We start from the raw sequence: 18,662 nt of genomic DNA on the forward strand, positions 1-18,662 counted from the left end.
AGTTATTAGGAAAGGCGAAACTTACACTTCCTTCCGTATCAATTAGAAATAACCATATTTCACTGTATTTTTAGGTGTACTCATCTACAGCTGTGGATTCCATTAAGTGCTATATTAACATATGGAGTAATATAAAAGATCTGAAGGGAAAGCAAGAGACCAGTGGGGCAAAGTATTCCAAAATTATTTTGTGGGCTAAAGGGACAAAGCAGAGGAATACACTTGGAGGATACAACGACTCCTCAGACAGCCTGATAAGCTCCAGCTATTACAAACATTTAGTAAGCCCTCCAAGGAAGGGAGGAATGAGAAGCACTTTGACAAAGAAAGTGGAAAGTAAAGACTCGGCAAGTCACATCCAGAAATTAATTTCCTTGGTAAAGGAATGGGATGCGGTGAACTGCAAGAGGTGTGATTTTTCAGCACATGAGAACCTCTGACAGTTGTATCACAGAGAGTGTCTCTCAGTGCAACACTCCTGAAAAGGACAGGGGTGTCAAAGATCCTGTTGCCTCTGCTCCTGTGAAAACAAGCTATACAATTCAAGGAAACAATCTCATTACCCAATATGAAGTCAGGGCTGAAGGAAAGCAGTCAGAGCAATATGTGTTCACACAGTTTGCCAGTTACTCCAAGCGCTGGAACGAATCAGTTCAGCACCATGAAAACTACTCCCACAGTAGGAAGTGATGCAGAGAATATAAACAAGGAGCAACCAGAAGGTAAATGACTGCTTTGTGATTGTTATTTTCAAAAGTGATGGGAGTCATTAACTGAATGACTTATTTATATAAGATACTTTGATCATGCTGATGAATTTCAGAGTGACAGTCTCAACCTTTTCTTGTTCCCCTGCTCATAGAAAGTGTTTCCAGTGAAGGAAGAGACAAGACCTTGCAAATGAAGCTCATCCCTCTGAAAGATAGTGAGTTGATTGCCAGCTGCTAAGCAAGGGCTGGATCTTACTGCTTGTCTATGCAGAGTTTAATACTAGAAGTGTGTTTGCCAGAAAGGTGGAGGAGCTTTTAGCTTCACTGGCATCAATGAGTTGTTCTTTCAGTGTCCTTGTGACTCTGCCTCTGAAGCTGTGCAAGGAACAGTGAAGCTGGTTTGATGTAGTTAAGTTATCCAGTTAGTGACAAAAATCTGTAATTTCACATAAAGACTGAAAGATTTCTATGCTAAACACAGACGTTTCTACAGAAATGTGTAGAAGTTAAAAAGATTTAGCTGATTAGCCATGATACTAAATGCAAACTCAAGAAAGCTCAGTGGAAAGTCTCAGTCCAAGACTTCTGACACCCTGAGAAGGATGTGATTTACCCTGTACCGCTCCCACTGTGGGTAACATGGCAGGTTTTCACAGAATTGTCGGCAAAGCAAAATGGTTAATAATTAAAATTAATAGTGGTTATGGATGTTTTTGTTACTATAGCAGTGCAAGCCAGGTTATTATTTTCCTCAGAAAAAAAGCCTCCTTCACATCCTGTGAAAGAATCCTGGACTGAATTATGCTTGCGTTCTGTTAAGCAGTAAATGGTAATGTAAATGTAAACCTAATGGTTACTCTGTCTGAATTTTCCATGTGAAAGAGGGAAGTAGAGAAGGGCTGTAATGTTATGCCTAAGATTGCAAATTATTTGGTGTAAAGACTGTCATTTACTGTCTGGTGGCGTTTCACCTTTCCTGGCAAAACATCACAACAGAATAAAGACAAAAGGAGGCATAACTCTGAAGAGAAGATGACAATATTGTGTTCGTACTTAAAAATGGACAAATGCGTTTATCCTATTTACTACTGATAGAGGCTTTGATGTAAAACTCAACCTGTATTCCTTCACAGAAACAAAGGATGGCAAACAAACTGATATCATTCTGGCAGACCACAGAAATGTAGGATTGATTCTCAAAGTTGAACATCCTCCAGTTTTAGACAATGATGGCTTTTGCATAAGCAATGAAGAGACTGTTGTTTGTTTACAGAACTCTGGGATGGCAGCCAGCTGGACACTAGAAAAGCTCAGGCACTATCGAAAGGTAAGGAGCTGTAAATAGCTCTAGGATCTTGCTGCAGCGTTTTTAGTATGAAAACCATGCTCTCTGTCATGGTTTGTTGTCAGTTCTGAGTAGCTGAGTAGCTAAGGTTATCACAGCCAAACCACTGCTTACATTTAATCCTTCAAAACAGCCAGACAGCAGCTGCCTAACCTAGCAGGTGCCTTGAATATTTACCGGTGAAGCTCGCTCTTTAATGCATCAGGAAAGATGCAATGGTCTGAAATCTACATTCAGTTTTTATTCAGGCAAACTCTTACATTGAGCCAAGATTTGAATGCTGGCTCAGGTTAAGAGTCAGTTGCAGTAAAACCTTGGACAGGTTGGAGAACTGGGTAACTGAAACGGTGAATGCTGAAACCACAGCTTTTTTTTTCTTTTCTTCCCCTAATGCCTTTGTGTTCTTTCAACTGTTCCTTTTAGATATAGTTTTTCTTACCTTTCTCACTTGCGTGAGGAGATATTCTATGCCAGGAAGTGCCACTTTTTCCTGACCAATGTAAGGCTGAAGGATCCCAAAGAAATCACAGCCAAAGCTGGGACCCTCATGAACAGGCTTTGTGTAGGTACGAGCTGCTCATGGCCCAGATGATCCGTGGTTTCTCAGCTTCCCCAGGCCATTGGTGCGGTGGCAGGAGTTAGGAACTTGGCTCTTCACACTCGGCACCAACCGCCTGGCTGCTCCAGGAGCCGCAGTTGTCACTGTGCTGAGCCAGGGGGACGGCTTTGGTCTGGCAATCCCGCAGGCCAGGAGGTGCTGGTTGCAGTAACAGGGGGCTGGGAGACTTTCCAGGTCCATTTTTAAAAACCAAGGGTAAGCCCCAAAGCAGAGGACGGGAGACCCAGCCTTGGGCACTTGAGCAACTACGGCACCTTTGGAGCTGGGAAGAGGTTTGGCCTCCAGTTGCTCCTGCAGTGATGAAGAAATAAATAGCAGTGTGTCCTGCCCCCAGCATCACCCCGCCATCTGTGCACTGCCGTGTGCTTTGCTGTGGGCTTGTGGCAGCAATCGAGACCCATCCTCAAGGGGCCAGGAATTTCTGTTGTGTGTTTGGGGTTTTTTTGTGTGTCAGAAGTACCGGATCCCACCCCACAGCCCCTCCCCAGCAGTCCTGCTTTAAGTAGCTCCAACCAGAAGCATTTTTCTTCTCCCCAGGGGAAGAGAAGGGAGAAATATGTACAGAGAGGGACTGGGGAGAGCTTGCCCTTGAGTTTTCCTCTGCTGGTGGTGCCTCTGTGACCACTTCCAGCCCTTGAGGGATGACTGCTACCTCACACTGATCCTTTAATAACTAATCCTGGCCAAGGCCAGACTGGCAACTTCTCCATCTGACTGGTAATTTCACTACAGGGAGAGCATTTTAATAGAAGTTTAAAATTCTGCTGCTCATTTAGGAGATTGTCCCCAAAAAAGGGGGCAGGAGGCTTCTAGGGTTGCTAAGAAAGGGAGGGAGTCAGGGATGCTGCCATTCTGCCATCAGCAGGTGACTTAAGGGAGGCCTTGGTTTTGTGCTTTTTCAGTTTACCCTGCCCTTCATGTGGAAGTACAGCCACTGCCTTGACTTACTGATCCAGAGAGGGTTTGCCAGACTGGTCTCATATTTTGCCTTGCAAATGTAAGTTCACAGAACATTAATAAAAATTTGAGCCAGCTCCTTTTTGGTAGCTTTATTAGTGACCTGTGGAGTTTATTTAAAGAATCCCCTCTTTCTGGTAACATATTTGTTAATATTAATTGCCCAATACAATGAGAATAATAATCAGAGGTCTAGAGCAGTAACTTCACATTTCAGTTTAAGCACATTGTGCAGACAGGGCACTTTGCTAGTCCTTGTTTAAAACCTCCAGAGAGCTGATGCTTCTCATCATGGGAGAAGCCAACTGCTCTTGGCACACACCCACTTCCTCTTCTGCAGCCCAGAAATCAAGATACAATGCAAACACGATTCATATAAAGAAAATAACCTTTATTAGACAAATCAATCAAACCCTGAAAAAACAGTGTCAGGTAAACATTACTAAAGGTTTTTCCAGCAATGCAGAAACCTTTGAAACGGAGAAATTCAGCAAGTTTCATGTTCCTCTTGTTGCATTAGTAAATTCTCTCCCTCATGACACGAGCTATTGCTGTCCTGACAGCCCCAAAATCTTGCATTAACTCAGCAATTATTTCAAAACAGTAATTTCTAAAATCTTCCCTGTGCAACTGTTTCCCACGCCATTTTGTACAAAGGTGTCAACCTCCATTCTCTTTGCTGTCTAAAAAAAGAACAAGGTTTAAAGAACATCGAGCTTATTAAAAATAAACAAGTGTTTTATGTACAGTACAGGAATTCCCAAACTTGAAGGAACATGGTCGGTATGTTGAGGGTAACTCAGGTAGGTATGAGACTACAGCACAGCCCTGTCAAGGGCCCAGCAGCTCCCCTGCCCCAGCAGCTATGGGGAAAAAACTGCAATTAAAATAAGTTACTGCTCCATCTTCTTCTCAGGCTGGATGTGACACCACTGCTGACACACCTGGGGGAGCCCAATTTACAACACTTCATAAACCAGGAGTAAACAGGAGGCTTGACAGCAACTAACTATGGTTTCCAAAAATGCTACTTCTCCTTTCCTCCAAGAACAGGAAGAGGTTGTCACAGCCATGACCTGAGCTTTGATGTTACTCAGGAATAGGCCACCTTATAACACAGGGCACATTTGTCCTGCAGTGATGCTGTGCTCCTTCAGACACCATGCATTTAAGGGTCAGTGTTATAGTCAACCCATTACACTCAAAACATGTTGGTCTTGGATGCCACCACCACCCAAAGCTCCTCAAACAAGCCACGACGGTGGGACTGAAGTACCCCAGAGGCGAAGCAAGCAGCCAGCCCCTGTCACCCCAAAGCCTGGGTCACAGCCCGGCCACTGACACAAGGCATACTGGAGTTTGAACACTGCCACTGGAACCTGACCCAGCAGGGAGACAGAGAGAGACTTGCTGCTGGGACAGCAGCTATGCCAGGTAACTGGCTTAAATTAAAGGCAGGAACTTTGGAGACTTGTGCCTCCTGACCTCTGGCAGACAGCTCACTCTTCCTCATGCCCTGCCAGGACTCTGCTGGCTGCTCTGTGGACAACTCCCTGCTCTGCCTTGGCCTTCCCATTGGTGTCTGGGAAGTCTCCACCTGGGGATCTTCCCCTTCTCCTGGGGAACGCACTCGGGATTTACAGGGTTTAGCTGGCAGTTGGTTAGTGCAGAAATTGTATGGGGAGAGGGGAAGAGCTGACAGGTGGTTAAGACAGAGATAAGCTCAGCACTGAGGCACTGGTAGAATCATCTGAAGAAACGATTCACTGTAACAATGAAATTGCTTTTATTAAAACAGAAGTGTTAAGCCAAGAAAATAAATTATTGCTATGATAGACATATTTAGAACATACGGAAGGACGTTAAATCTTAAGCTCCAGGTCAATATAACCCTGAAACCGAAAGTTACACTACTTCTCTTAAATACCTCAGTTTCTCTTTATGCCCTTCCAAAAACTTTATAAAATGTGCAGCTTACAGAACAAATAGTAACAGAGTCACTCGTAACAAAAATCTGTACAGCTCATAGCTTTAAAAATAATACTTTTTTTCCCAAACTGTTATGCTACTTATTACTCATAAATATAGGGCTAACAAATTTTGAATGCCCAAGGTCCCATCCAACACCAAATCTATTACGTGTAGTTGACAGAAACCTTCTTGGGACTTCACCCCAGCCAGAGGTCAGGTTTTGGGCTGTTTGAAAGAGGCTGATTATGTGTAAAAGAAAAAAAATAAAAATATGTATCTCTATCTTCATGGCTGAAGACTGTCTCCTTCTGCTGGTCAGAGGCCTGGGGTCTTCAGGGAGTTTGAAATGGCAATCAAACCTGGAACACAGCACCGTGCAATGGGTTAGACTGGCTGCACTCCTGTGCCATGGCAGGTCGTTCTGTCCTGGCCAGCAGCGATTTTGCAAAAGGCTTGAAAACCACTGTTTGTCAGAGCTGTGTTTTGGTGGGGAAAGAACATTTTACTGGAAGAGCCTCGCAGGAGAAGCGCAGCTCTTCCCCCATGCGGAGGGCTGCCTCTGCACCTCAGGACTCACCCAAAGGCTACGTGCTGCTGTCCCAGCAGCAGCGGGCCAGCAAACCCCACTGCTTCTGTGCCCACTTCAATAAGTCTTGTCTCTGACTGTCCCCCCCTGCCAGAAGGGGCTCTGGATCTTAAATTTTAACCTTGACTGGTGCTGTTTAACTAGTTATGAACTCCTGTACCTGCAGATCACAAGCCGTGGGCCCATGTGCTTGTTAATACCCCCACAGTACCAAACCTATGAGCCATCTACCACCCTGGGCCTTGACTCTTCCAGCCCTAGTCCTGCCTCTCTCACGTTCCTACCCCTTTGCTCCCTGGGGAAAGGGAGGCTCAGGTCTAAGGCCAGAGAGGAAAAAGCTGAGCCAGAAGCAGGCCAGTCTGGGTGGGCCATGACATGACTTCCCAAGGGCTGCCACCCACACATAGGAAGCCCTGCTTGGCTGCAAGTCTTGCCAGGGCTCACCCCTCCTCAGTTCAACAGCAACTTCCTTGCAGACAAGGCATCCTCCAGCTCCCTCGGGACATTGTGACCATCACCTAGCAGGTTCCTCTGCCTGGTGATGTGCAGTTTCCTTTGGAGGTTCAAAGGAAACTGTGGGATAAATTCAGCGGGGGGAGAATACTGTGGATTCCCCAAGGCAGTTCAAAGGGACTAACAAAGAGCAGGATTTCGGCAAACAGCCACAAGAAACAGATTAGTGGTTAGACAGCTGGGCAGCATTCAGAGGAAAGAAGCTCATCTGAACACCGTGGTGGTGCTCGAGCCTCTGCTACCTGAAAGTGACTTGGCTTGTTTTGCTTCTGCTTCTTCAAGCCAGGGAGGCGTCAGACTGGCTGTGGAAGGCAATGGCTCTATGGGAGCCGTCTCTGTGGGAGCTGGTCTCCTCTAAGCAGATGAATCAGAGCCCCAGAGACTGGTCAGAAAATCATGTGAAAAACTTCTCATCGAGAAGCAGAGGGTGAGGCTCTTCTGACCCAGAGCTACTGACAAACCTGACGAGCACTCAGAGCTGCTGGAAAATCCCCTTCAGGGGCTACTTACAGCAACTCCACTTCCTTAGGCGGTATACGTGTGCAGAGGGGCTCACACTATTGTCGAGGGACTTATGGTGACCTGGCCTGCTTTCTGCGGAGGAGAGAAGTCAGCATTAGTACAGGGTTAGAGGACAACAGCATCAGGACATGATCTAGTGGGAAGGGAAGCAGCCAAGAACTCTCAGGAACGTTAAGAGGAGACACACTGCCATCTCAGAGCGACAGGCGCCCAAACCTCCCAGAAAAGGAGCTTAGCAGCATCTGCAGCAGAGCTCCATCCGTCCCAGGAGGTTATGTATGTACCCCGGCCCATGACAGCATTATAGGTCCTGTGTACAGCATCCCCTCCTGGTGTATCCTCCAGCACTGGTCCTTTCCAGAGCATCTCCTCGTGGGTCTTGGCCACCACAGGGGAGGCTCTCACAGCAGAGGGGCTTTCGCCTGCTCCAGAGGAGGTGAGTCTCTGCAAGAGGAAAGGTCACTTCCCCACAGTGACCCCTAGCCCAAAAGCAGCATCTTCAGTCCCCCCATGAGAGGCAGTGGCTTGAACCGGGGAGGCAGTTGCAGGAACAGGCAAAGCGAAGAGAGTATTTTGGCCACTTGCACTTACAGCAGAAATGTACTGGCTGTTTGTGAACCTGGGTTTCTCCTCCACCGCAGAGCTGTGTTGTGGGCCTAGGGGCATGTAGGGGGGTGAGCCCACGTCTTCACAGAAGCTTTCTTGTGGGATGCTGGAGACACAGCCACTGTCGGAGCCACTAGAGCCACTGCCTGACATGCAGTGTGATGACTCCGAGCTCTCTGTTGCTGGGGGAAGAGAGGAAGGTCACTCTGATGATGATGAATTTGGCCTACATACACTTGACAATGTATCTGTCTGCAGGGGCACTGGCCACACAAGCCCGTAGATAAGCCACACTCCTGTCTGGGCCTCTTTAAAGCCATAGGCAACAAAATAACCTGAGGAAGGGTATCAAATGATGCTGGAGATCAGTATAGACTGGCCAGGGAAGTTCACACAGGGGAAGCCAAGAGGTCACCGGACCAGGCTGGTGAGAGCAAGGGACAGAGTGCCTCGTACCAGAGGGACAGAGACACAAGCACTGGCCTCCAAGGCCCCAGAAGCCCCAGTATGCAGCACCAAGCCTGCCACGGGCACAGCTGCAGATCAGTGGGTGCTTTACTAATCCCTGTATCTGAGCTAACTCCCCCCCACGAAAGCTGGGACAGAGCTGGCATGGAAGGGCAGGGCCCTCTTTGCCCCAGTCTGGGTATGAGACAGGGACTGCCATGACCCCAATGAGCCTGGCCTGACTGCACAGCGCAGACCAAGGTGTGGGGATGAGCCCACACATCCCAGAGCGCACTACAGAACAGTGGGGCTTGTACGTACTCAGTGATGGCTGGCTGCTCGTCTCGTGCTCCAGCTCGTCTTCCTCGATGCAGGTGCCAATGTCAAAGGGGCGGCTGGGGGCCAGGACGCCTGGCAGCAGAGCCTGGTCCAGGTACATGTGGAGATTGAGGGGCCCCAGCAGGGAAGAGGAGGAAGGGCTGTATGCAGCAGGGGTGCTGCCAGCGGAGAGCTGTGCTTGTGTCCTCTTGTATGGGTTGGAATGGTCAAACAGAGACACCGCAATTGATGCTCTGGTCCTGGCGCCTGCCAGAAAACGTACCAAAGAAGCCCTGAGCACCAGTTCTGCCTAGCTCACGTGGAGCAAGGGGGCAGGCATGGCTGGCACTTACCTCTTCCTTTCATGATGTAATCGATAGCACGGTCATTGATAGCTGCCTCGCTGGGTTTGATATCCAGGAATGGCTTGTTGCCCACACCCATGGAGACCATCTCCTGCATACGGATTTCTGGAGAGGAAGAGACCCACAGCCACGTTTGTGAGGTTGACCCAACCTTCCCCACAGGCACTATGCAGCCCCAGGCCAGAGCACTCCTGGGCCAGGCTGCTCCTGAACTACTGAGATTAGATCTGTTCTCCCCTCGCTCTCCAGTCCTGAGGAGTCTCCACAGACAAGCAATCATGCCCTGCTCTGGCCAAGTAGCTCAGTGCCATGCCACCTACGAGAGTCCTGCCAAGCGGGAAGCCTGGGGCGGAAAGGAGGGACTCAGACAGACAGCTGCCGCTCCAGCAGTGGCCTAGACAGTGGGGAGAACAGGGAGCCATTCAGGAGCACAGCCCATACTCACAGGGCAGGGAACCCTGTGCTAGTATCTTCCTTGGGGATGAGGGACAGGAAAGGGACATGCCCAGCCAAGCCCAGCACATGCTCCTGAGGCTGCATGCTGGCACACAGCTGCTCGCCACACAGAGCTGCCTGGTAACAGGCTCCAAACCTACTCAGGACAGCATGAGCTGAACAGGCCTCCCGCACCTTTTGTGGCACAGATGCCCCGGGAAGGAATCACACCTTTATTGCGGGCTGCCTGCTGCCACAGGATCTTGGCAATGTCACTGGTCCAGGCCTGCTTAGTCTCAGCTGAGCTGGCCTGGAGGATGTAGGTGTCACTGGACTTCCGCCTTCGGAACCAGATCTCAAAGCGCAGGCCACTGTCTCCAGAGTTCTCCGTCAGACCGATGTCTGCAGTCTGCCAGAAAAAGGAAGAGCAAAGCATCAACTGGGGCTCCACCAGGAGCAGAAAGGTTAAACCCTGCCTGCACCCTGTGCCAGAGCTGCCTCCAGCTCAGCAGACCCCAGAGGAAGGAGCCTGAGGGCCTGGACAGGAGCAGGTACTATCTGGACAGAGACAGTCCAAGCAGTTCCCAGTACTTCATCCACAGTCAGCACCACCTCCCTGCCGCACACACACTGCCATTCCCTCACACTCCCTGTCCCCACGTCTCACAGCATGGAGGGGGCCCAGGCATTAATGTGTGAAGTATTTCCTTCTGGCTTCACTGCATAGCTTGGAGAAGGCTTAGCAGTGCTGGGAGGAGCCCTTCTGCTGAAGATGCTCCTGCTCCCCATTTCAGAGCCATGCATCCATGGGAAAACCAGCCATGGACACCTCTTGCACAGGAGGGAGCTGCAGGGCTGCCCATACCTTGAAGGAGCGCTTGTAGATATACACATCAAAGCCACCCTCGATCCTCTTGGGCTTGCTGAACAGGATCAGGTCCTCAAAGAGGAAGACGTGTCGCTGGCATTTCCTACGGCCCAGCCAGATGGTGAACTCATCCTGCCGCACCAGCTGCCCCTGCTCCTTCAGGTTCACCTGGACACAGGGAACATCCTGATAAGACCCCAGCAGAATCAGGTCTAGACTTAGAGAGCAGGGTCCCATATGGCTGTAGCCCAGGTGGTGAAGAAGTGGCAGCTACCTGTCATCTTTAGGAGGGCTCTTGAAGAAGTAGGGCTGCGTGGCTCTGCTAGAGGCCACATCAGGCTGAAACAACTGGCCCAGAGCTCAGGGAAGAGCTGCACCTTTCTCCTAGGCATAATCCACAGATGACCCTCTCTTGTCACCCTGTGCAGATCTGTGACAAACCTCTGCGGTGGCAACTGGAGGCAGCAGCCAGAGCTTTCTCTTGGGGGAAAGAAGAGAGCTGAAGAGGAAAGGAGTCCTATCAGACTGCCAGGAGCTCATCTGGGTCAGAAGACCAGTCCCTCAGTTCTTCCTGCTCCAGATCCATCTTCCTCCACCCTGAGCCCTGTGGTTTCTCCTCCTCCAGTGCTGCACTTTGCATGCCTCTCCTTCAAGCCCCACCTAGCTGATTTTGGCCTACCCCTGCCATCAGCATCAGTTTGAATTCCTTCTTGCAAACTGCCTGACCCTCTTATCACCAGCTCAAAAGAAACTGAAGGGCCTGAGGCAGCCTGCAGGATACCATCTGCAAGTGCTGCCAGGCTCCCTCATGTCACCTCAGTAAGCACCTGGGTGCATGTTTATGACAAGCAGCTCACCCAGCTCAAGTAACAGCATCCAGGCTGTCTGTCCTAGTGAATCAAGGAGACCCTGCTCTGTGCCTCAGTAGTCCCACTATGCTGTACTGGCAGACAGCACCCTGATCACTCTGGGAATTTGAGGGGAGGCTCACCATACGATCCAAAGACCGCAAGTCTAGAGAAGGGGAAGAAGTGTGGCTCTGCCCCCCCGGGCTGGGGAGGACACTAGAACGTACATCACAGTCACGGATGGCATCCATGGCCAGCAGGTCATTTCCGTGCCGGAGCTGAAACTTCACCATCTCCTCAGCTGCACGGAGGTAGCCCAGCTCCTGCTCTTGTGCCTCACTGCACTCCTTGATCAGGTCCTTCAGGAGCAGGGCGTATTTGCTCATCCGCTGGATAGGTTTCAGCAGGTAGGAGGCCAGGTCCATCTTATCTCCAAGCTGCACCTGCTTGAACTGAGAAATGCAGCAGAGAGTGAAGGCAGCAGCTTCCTGTGGAGAGCCCTGTGCCCCCAGGCAGGCACTGACACCCATAGCTTTCCTGACTGGGATACTCTGTTTGCCCTGCAGGGAAACGCAAGGCCATAGGACCAATGCTGCTGTGTGCTGGGCTCCTTTCCAAAGCACTCGCCACACCTCTGCCCCTGTCCCCCAACATACACTTGTGCAGAGAGCTGTGCCAGGAAAGCAGAGGTAGTGCTGAACATTCCCCTCAAGCAGGAAAGTTGGGCTTGTTTAAACAGATCAGTGACTCAAACACCAGGAGTAATCGTGATGCAGGCAGTGGAATTTACCTTGAAGAAGGTATTCCCATGGCTGGCCAGCAGCGAGTCAGACTTTGGCTTGTTCTTGCTATACAATGCGTACATCCCAAATTGGTCTTTCTGCAAAAAAGAGGTCCCTGCATGAGACCAATGCACATCCAGGACACAGTGACAGCCATGCCCCCGGGTTGGTTACTCAAGTACTTCCGCCTCTCTCAGGCTGCACCAGAGCCTCCTATGATACCAGGAGTGACTTTGCTTCAAGTTCATTAAGAGCCAGGGAATGTTCTTTGTCTTCCTACTCCTACAGTAGCAAAGACTTTTCAATCCACTGTCCAGTTACCCTTGCGCCCTTTGTACCCCAATAGATACCATTCACCTGGTAGCAGCAAACACGCATGGGGCAGCTGAGCTTGAGACTGGTGTCCCGTGCTTCTCCCTAGCAGCCCTTTTCAACAAGCAGGTCTGTACCTCTCCATTCCCTGAAGTCATTCCACACTGACACCACAGACAGAAGACAGGGTAAGGGATGCCCCTGCGGAAGCAGGTGGTCTTTAAGGAACAGACATTTTGCTTCCCTGGCAGGGTCTCTTGGTAGCAAAGAGCAACAGGAAAGGCAAAAAGCATCTGCTGCTGCCTGGACCCAGCCTCGCAGAGCCATCCCAGTCCAACTAGCATTTGAGCTGGCAGGGGACAAATCAACCCAGGACAGGGTAGTCCTTCCCCTCCCAAAAAAGGCCACAGCCCACTAAGACGCAGGTGAGCAGCTAAACGTATAGGCACTGCTGGGCATAGGAGCCAAGCACGTGTCCGGAGGAGCCCAACCCCAGGGGGAAGGTGCTGATGCCTTACATGTCGGAGGAAGCAGTGGCTGACCCGCAGCGGGTGGTTGCAGCAGCTCTCGAGCTCTCGCAGGAAGTACTGGCTGTGGAAATCATAGAGTTTCTCCAGGTTCCCAAAAATGACGCTGCGTTTCCCACGCAGGTCCTGGGGGAGGTCGAGGCGCTCCATCTCAGGGAAGTAGCTATCGATGATGTAGCAAAGCGACCTCACGTATTCCCGTTCCGTGGTTACCATCTCATCAATGATGTGCCGCAGCTTGCTGCAACAGGAAACACTCAGCCTTGAAGGGATCCACAATGCAGAAGGGCTACAGCATCAGAGTGCCTGCAAAGCACTGGACTATCCCTAGAGAAGCTCTCCCTGAGACCCAACGCGGGAATGAGATGATCCTTTAGCACCATCCAAGCTCAGATTCACAACTGCCTGTGATAGCTCTGACCCTGAACACTGAAAAGCTCATGGCTGATCCAAGGAACTCTGTTGCCTTTTCTGTTCAGGAAGGGTAAGACCCAGGTTGGCTGTGGTCCTGACCCAACCCCAGCAGGACACACACACCTGGGCCCACCCAGCCCCTGCTCCAGACACAACAGGCTGCTCTGCAAACAGCTGCATTCCTGACACAACAGGGACAGCAGAAGTCACGATAACTTCCGTGAGGAGGAGTCAGCCTGATGACTGGATGCTGTGGGAGGCAATGCTGACCCTGGGACAACATAAGCAGGTGCTGTTGGGCTTGTCCCAGTAAAAATAAGAGTGGGAAACAAACCTCATATCGCTTCATCAGCAAACAGCCGCTCCTAGCATGGGTTGCTCTGCACGTCTCAAAGGATTGCTCTTAGATACTCGACGTTTCCACTGCGAGGCAGTGCAGCACCAAACATAACTACTCTAAACGTGTGCCTGCCTTCCCTGCCTCTCAGCTTTCCCCCAAGCCAACTCCTGGCTGTTCAGTGGACTGAACAGTATGATTGTACGATTGCCTTAGCACCCATGGACAGGAGGGCTGCTGCATTGCTCCCTTGAGAAGCAAAGCAGTTAGGGTCCTGTCTACTGGTGTTCATCCCCTGCCATAAGCTTTCCTGACACATGCTGTGCTGGGCTATCAGAGACCCCTTCCAGAGGATTTCACTGTCACCAGCCATCCCATCCAGAGCAGAAGCAGCGGAGGAGCTTTGTGGTCCCCCTGCATCCAGCACTCGTTTCTCACCTCTACCATCATTTAAAAAATATTTTTCTTTTTTAAAATCTTTTCCAATGAGAGCAGCTTAAAGACCTGCCTGGTGACCCCCTTTGAAGAACAGCTCACATCCCTGGGGTCTCCATGTCCTAGCCACTTTGCAGTACTACAACAAAGTTGAGATTCTTAAGGACAGAGAAGGAAAAGAAGAGAACAAAAGCCAGCTGTTGGCCACACAAACAGAGATCTCAGCCCCAAAGGGCAAACACAAACACCCTCTTACCTATGAAGCAGCTGTCACAGAGTACTGGAAATGCCTCCCTACCTGTCTGGGTACAGCGCTCCCCAAAAGTGTGCAGCATGATGCACTATGCTTCTGCTTTCCCACTGCAGACCCCCCTGCTGTAACCACTGGTTTACCAGGTCCCTGAATACTATGTTTCTGCAAACCCTCATCCTCCAATGCCAGCAATGTTCAGACTCCATCCTCTCCTGCCTGGGAACTGCTCTTTCCCCTCTTACAGAAGAGCCATGCTGTGGGGGAAGAGCAACAGATCCCATTTCCCTGCCTCCCCCCAGAGGGAGGTGCCAGGCTATGTGGGGACATCCCTGTGGGCCTACTCAGTGCCACACATGTGTGTGCAGGGAAGCTGGAGCTACATCTCCATCTGCCCTGTACCCACTGCCAAAGTTAAGTGTCACTGCAGAGCTCTTCACATCTTTGCTCACTGCCTTTTCACCAACCTGAGGACCAGAGCGCCGAGTGTCACTGCCACTTACCTGCCCCAGCTCTTGGCTTCCAACACGGAGAGGCAGCCCCTCTGTCCCTCCAGCAGGCAGTCTGCAGCCCAGCTGTGAGTGGCTTGCTGCCGCAGTGCGAAAGTCCTGTCCACCAGCTCAGTGCTGCTCACCTCCAGCCCCTTAATAAAGACGCCGGTGTTGCCGTATCTGGCCGGCTCGCTCAGCGTCCTCTGGCAGCCTGACCACAGGCTCTCACCACACGGAAGGTCAAAGCTTTGGGCCTTCCGGAGCATCCTCCTGGGAGGCAGCTTCCCAGAGGCTGGAGTGGATGTGCAGGATGGCTTCACCTCCAGGGTTTCCAATATGCTCTCCAGGTTTGACTTTTCTTCAGGCAGCTTTGGAGACTTGGAGGCCCCGCTGGCAAAAGAAACTCTGCTCAAGTGAGGACCAGGGCTGAGAGCAGTTTGGCAGGCAAATTCTTCCCCAGCACTAACATCACCAGGGCAGCTCAGGGAGGACGAGGGAGCTTTCTCCTTAGACCAACCCAGAGAGCAGTTGGGCCTGTTGTAGCAGTGGGACACGCTGTAAGTCCTGTCCCAGTGGGACCCGGAGGTGGCCCCCTCAGAGTGCCTCCGGTGGGACAGACTGCCAGCCTCACTGTCAGCCCGGGGCTGCTCCCTTGCAGCTGGTTTGTGGTCTGACAGCAGAGACTTCCTTGTTCTCAAGGCTGCTTCGAGTTTCTTTTCAAAAACCAGCTTGGTCTCCTGGCATTTGGACCATGCAAATTTCCACTGCTTGAGTCCCTTGTCACTCTTCAGCTCACAGGCCAGCTCCTTCATCTCCTGGAACCGGGCATCGCTGATGTCTGGGTGCTGCCCCTTGTAACTCTCCAGGCACTTGATCACACCTGCACAGTGTTCGGCAGAGCTGCAGTCCTCCATGCTGATGCAGGCAAGGTGTCGCATCCCTTCCAAGGCCCACTCGTATGCCTGCAGAGAGCGAGAACAAAAGGCAACAGCCAGTCAGAGGGACTCAGGGAAGAATAACCCGAATTCGGTGCCTGAAGACAAGAGAAAGGATCAGTGTGTGGCCACCACAGTTCCTCGAGTGTGAGAGGAGGGGGGCGCTGCTATTGTCAATAGGGCTTAACAATTGAGCTAAACAAACAGCTCCTTATGCAGAAGGCTTCAGCTGTGCCGGCTGCTCTGCCACAGCTCCACCTCCCTGCCAGGTCCCTGTGACGCTGGGCACACACGCTGCTGGGCACGTTCGTCCTCTGGGCAGGAGGGCCCAGGGGAAGCTGCTGCCAAGATTGCTGGAATTCACACCTCAGTGTAGCCCTCCTCCTTTGCCCAGCCATTCCCACCACTAACCACGCAGTATGAGGTCAAGGGGGCATCAGTAAGCTGCAGGGAATAGGACTGCTGCTCCCCATGCCATTTCTCCAGAGCTGATGGCACGCAGAGGCCTGGAACTCGATCAGAACTGGGCTCTGTGGATCATCCTGAGTGCTCTGACCCACCCTTGCAGCAAGTAGGAATCTGAGACCATGCAAGCCCAGCTGCAGCTTCTGCATTTTCTGTGCCTGCTGGCACCCATGTGGCATACTGTGCCCTGCCTACCTGCCTGGCCCTGCCTGCTACTGCACTACATGCTTGTGCTGGTTAGTCAAATACCAAGCTCAGCAGTTTATTTCTAATACTCCAGAAATGCTGGAAGCAGTTTCACAGGGCTTAACTCTAGCAGTGGTGCATACGCTGGCTTTGCTAAAACAGCTCTGCTGTATCAGTCGAACACAAGGAGTGGGACAAAATGTGGTCCAATATGACAGACGCAAGGTAACAGTGCCTTACCACCATGGCAGGAAAGGGGCTAATGAAGCACCATGCACTAAGATCTGTCTGTCACCAATAAAAATGAGAGAAAAGGCAAACATCTGAATTAGTCAGGCTCATAAGCCACTACTTTCTCTATAAAGCAGGGATGATGACAAGGTTTAACTATAGAGTGGATAAGGTGTGACCAGCTGCCACAGGCCTGGCCAGGGAACTTAACTGCTCACCAGTGAAAACACAGAGTTATTTGTTAAAATCGGATGCAGAAGGCAGAGAAAACACCCAGGGCAAGCCTGCCTGGCACCTTCCATCAACTGTCCAAGGCCAGTGGATCTGCAGAAATACCACAGGCTGCCCTTGAAGTGAGCCAGACCATCTCTACCACTTGACCTGTCAGGCCCTGCGTACCTGCTATGCTTCTGCAGAGAAGCAACATTCATACGTAGCGCCAGGAACAACGTGACCACCCTTAGACCATTTTCCACCTGCTGAACAGCCTTACTATGACAGACTGCACTCAGAGAGCTTAAAGCACTTACTTTTACGCAGAATAGAGCCTTCACACCAAGAAAATCCACCCAGGCTTTTTGCAGATGTGGAGCAGACACTGCATCCCCATCAGGGACCCGGTGGTCAAACAGATCAGGTGCCAGGCTCACTCTCTGTTGGTGACAGAGGTAGGCAGGGCAGGAAATGCTTCATTCACATGGTGCCCAGCTCCTGGATGGGGACAGCTATGAGCACCAAGCGCTGCTGTTTGTACAAGAGCTGAACGCCAGCACATGATGGGTAGCCTGCAGACTGAGCAGAGTCACTCCAGGGACAGATTCCACAGGAGCTCCCACAGCCGTCCACATTGCTCTTTTGAGCTGCAGCTGCACAGCGTGCATGCAGCCAGCCCCATTACTCATGCGGAGCAAGAAGCTGCTTCAGAAAAACCAGCAGCTGCTCGGTGAAAGTGCTTCTCAAACAGCCCCATGCAATCACAGCACAGGACAATCAAAAGAGCAGCAGTCCCCTCTCCTCCCATTACCCTGCCTAGCACAGCAACAGCCTCCTGACCTGCCTCTCTCTTGATCCAGGCTTTATGCTCTAGACTTGCCCACTGCTGGGGGCCAGGAGGGGCATGCAGAGGCAGAGGACGTGCCAGACCCTGGTGAGAATCTGCATTTATCTGTGATGTGGAGGGTCTTTTATTCCCTGGAGGCAGATGCATATCAAGGCGAGGTGAAATGCCGAGTTGTCGTGGTTTAACCCCAGCCAGCAACTAAGCACCACGCAGCCGCTCACTCACTCCCCCCCCATCCAGTGGGATGGGGGAGGAAATCAGGAAAAGTAGTAAAACTCCTGGGTTGAGATAAGAACAGTTTAATAGAACAGAAAAGAAGAAACTAATAATGATAACACGAATAAAATGACAACAGTAGTAATAAAAGGATTGAAATGTACAAATGATGCGCAGGGCAATTGCTCCCCACCCGCCGACCGACACCCAGCCAGTCCCCGAGCAGCGATTCCCTGCCCCCCACCTCCCAGTTCCTAAACTAGATGGGACGTCACATGGTATGGAATACACTGTTGGCCAGTTTGGGTCAGGTGCCCTGGCTGGGCATGAGAAGCTGAAAAATGCTTGACTATAGTCTAAACACTACTGAGCAACAACTGAAAACATCAGTGTTATCAACATTCTTCTCATACTGAACTCAAAACATAGCACTGTACCGGCTACTAGGAAGACAGTTAACTATATCCCAGCTGAAACCAGGACACGAGTGCAGCTGAGCCCACCAGATCCGCACGGCAGTGACAGGTGACCTATTTTGCTGTGGTTTTTTGAGCTGCTCCCTCCAGCTGTACACGAACCAACACCAACCCCTTTGAGCTCTGCCTGGAGCAAGGGCTGGCCATCAGTGTGGGCTAAGGGTACATCTCACTTCTGGCTGTGAAGGTCAATGGGTGATCCTGACCAAAGACTGCATGCTGGCTCCCTTTTGCTCACTGACAGGAAAAGCTGAGCTCAAAAGGGACATGGGGCTCTGAAAGAGGATGCCAAGAGCAATGTGCAGGAGAGGCACAGCCAGCAGGCCAGCCTAGCCTTTACAGCAGCCAGTCGGGAAGGTAGCTGCCCTGTGAAGGCCTTCGAGGCGGGGGGGGGGGGGGGGGGGGGGGGGGGGGGGGGGGGGGGGGGGAGGGGGG

General features: G+C 51.2%; 2 protein-coding genes across 2 annotated transcripts in view; one reads left to right on the forward strand and one right to left on the reverse strand.

The window, feature by feature from the left end:
- Nucleotides 1–305: 305 nt before the first annotated feature.
- LOC104842684 (BTB/POZ domain-containing protein KCTD19-like) lies at nt 306–6,710 on the forward strand. Its single transcript, XM_010585196.1, has 5 exons — nt 306–409; nt 1,806–2,037; nt 2,516–2,617; nt 3,577–3,671; nt 6,665–6,710. Exons 1-5 carry the CDS (start codon nt 306–308, stop codon nt 6,708–6,710), a joined length of 579 nt encoding a protein of 192 aa, XP_010583498.1.
- A 543-nt stretch (nt 6,711–7,253) lies between these two features.
- The window catches only part of PLEKHG4 (pleckstrin homology domain containing, family G (with RhoGef domain) member 4), a 98,451-nt gene continuing 87,042 nt past the window's right edge, over nt 7,254–18,662 (reverse strand). Inside the window, exons 14-23 of the mRNA XM_010585197.1 lie at nt 14,671–15,620; nt 12,723–12,972; nt 11,901–11,990; nt 11,338–11,562; nt 10,260–10,430; nt 9,626–9,803; nt 8,948–9,064; nt 8,598–8,861; nt 7,815–8,011; nt 7,254–7,295 (exon numbers count right to left, since the gene is read on the reverse strand). Of these exons, the coding sequence (XP_010583499.1) occupies nt 7,254–7,295; nt 7,815–8,011; nt 8,598–8,861; nt 8,948–9,064; nt 9,626–9,803; nt 10,260–10,430; nt 11,338–11,562; nt 11,901–11,990; nt 12,723–12,972; nt 14,671–15,620 (2,484 nt within the window). The remainder of the gene's footprint in view (nt 7,296–7,814; nt 8,012–8,597; nt 8,862–8,947; nt 9,065–9,625; nt 9,804–10,259; nt 10,431–11,337; nt 11,563–11,900; nt 11,991–12,722; nt 12,973–14,670; nt 15,621–18,662) is intronic.

The sequence above is a fragment of the Haliaeetus leucocephalus genome, unplaced genomic scaffold (assembly GCF_000737465.1).
Source record: "Haliaeetus leucocephalus isolate CR32 unplaced genomic scaffold, Haliaeetus_leucocephalus-4.0 Scaffold92, whole genome shotgun sequence".
Taxonomy (NCBI): Eukaryota; Metazoa; Chordata; class Aves; order Accipitriformes; family Accipitridae; genus Haliaeetus; species Haliaeetus leucocephalus.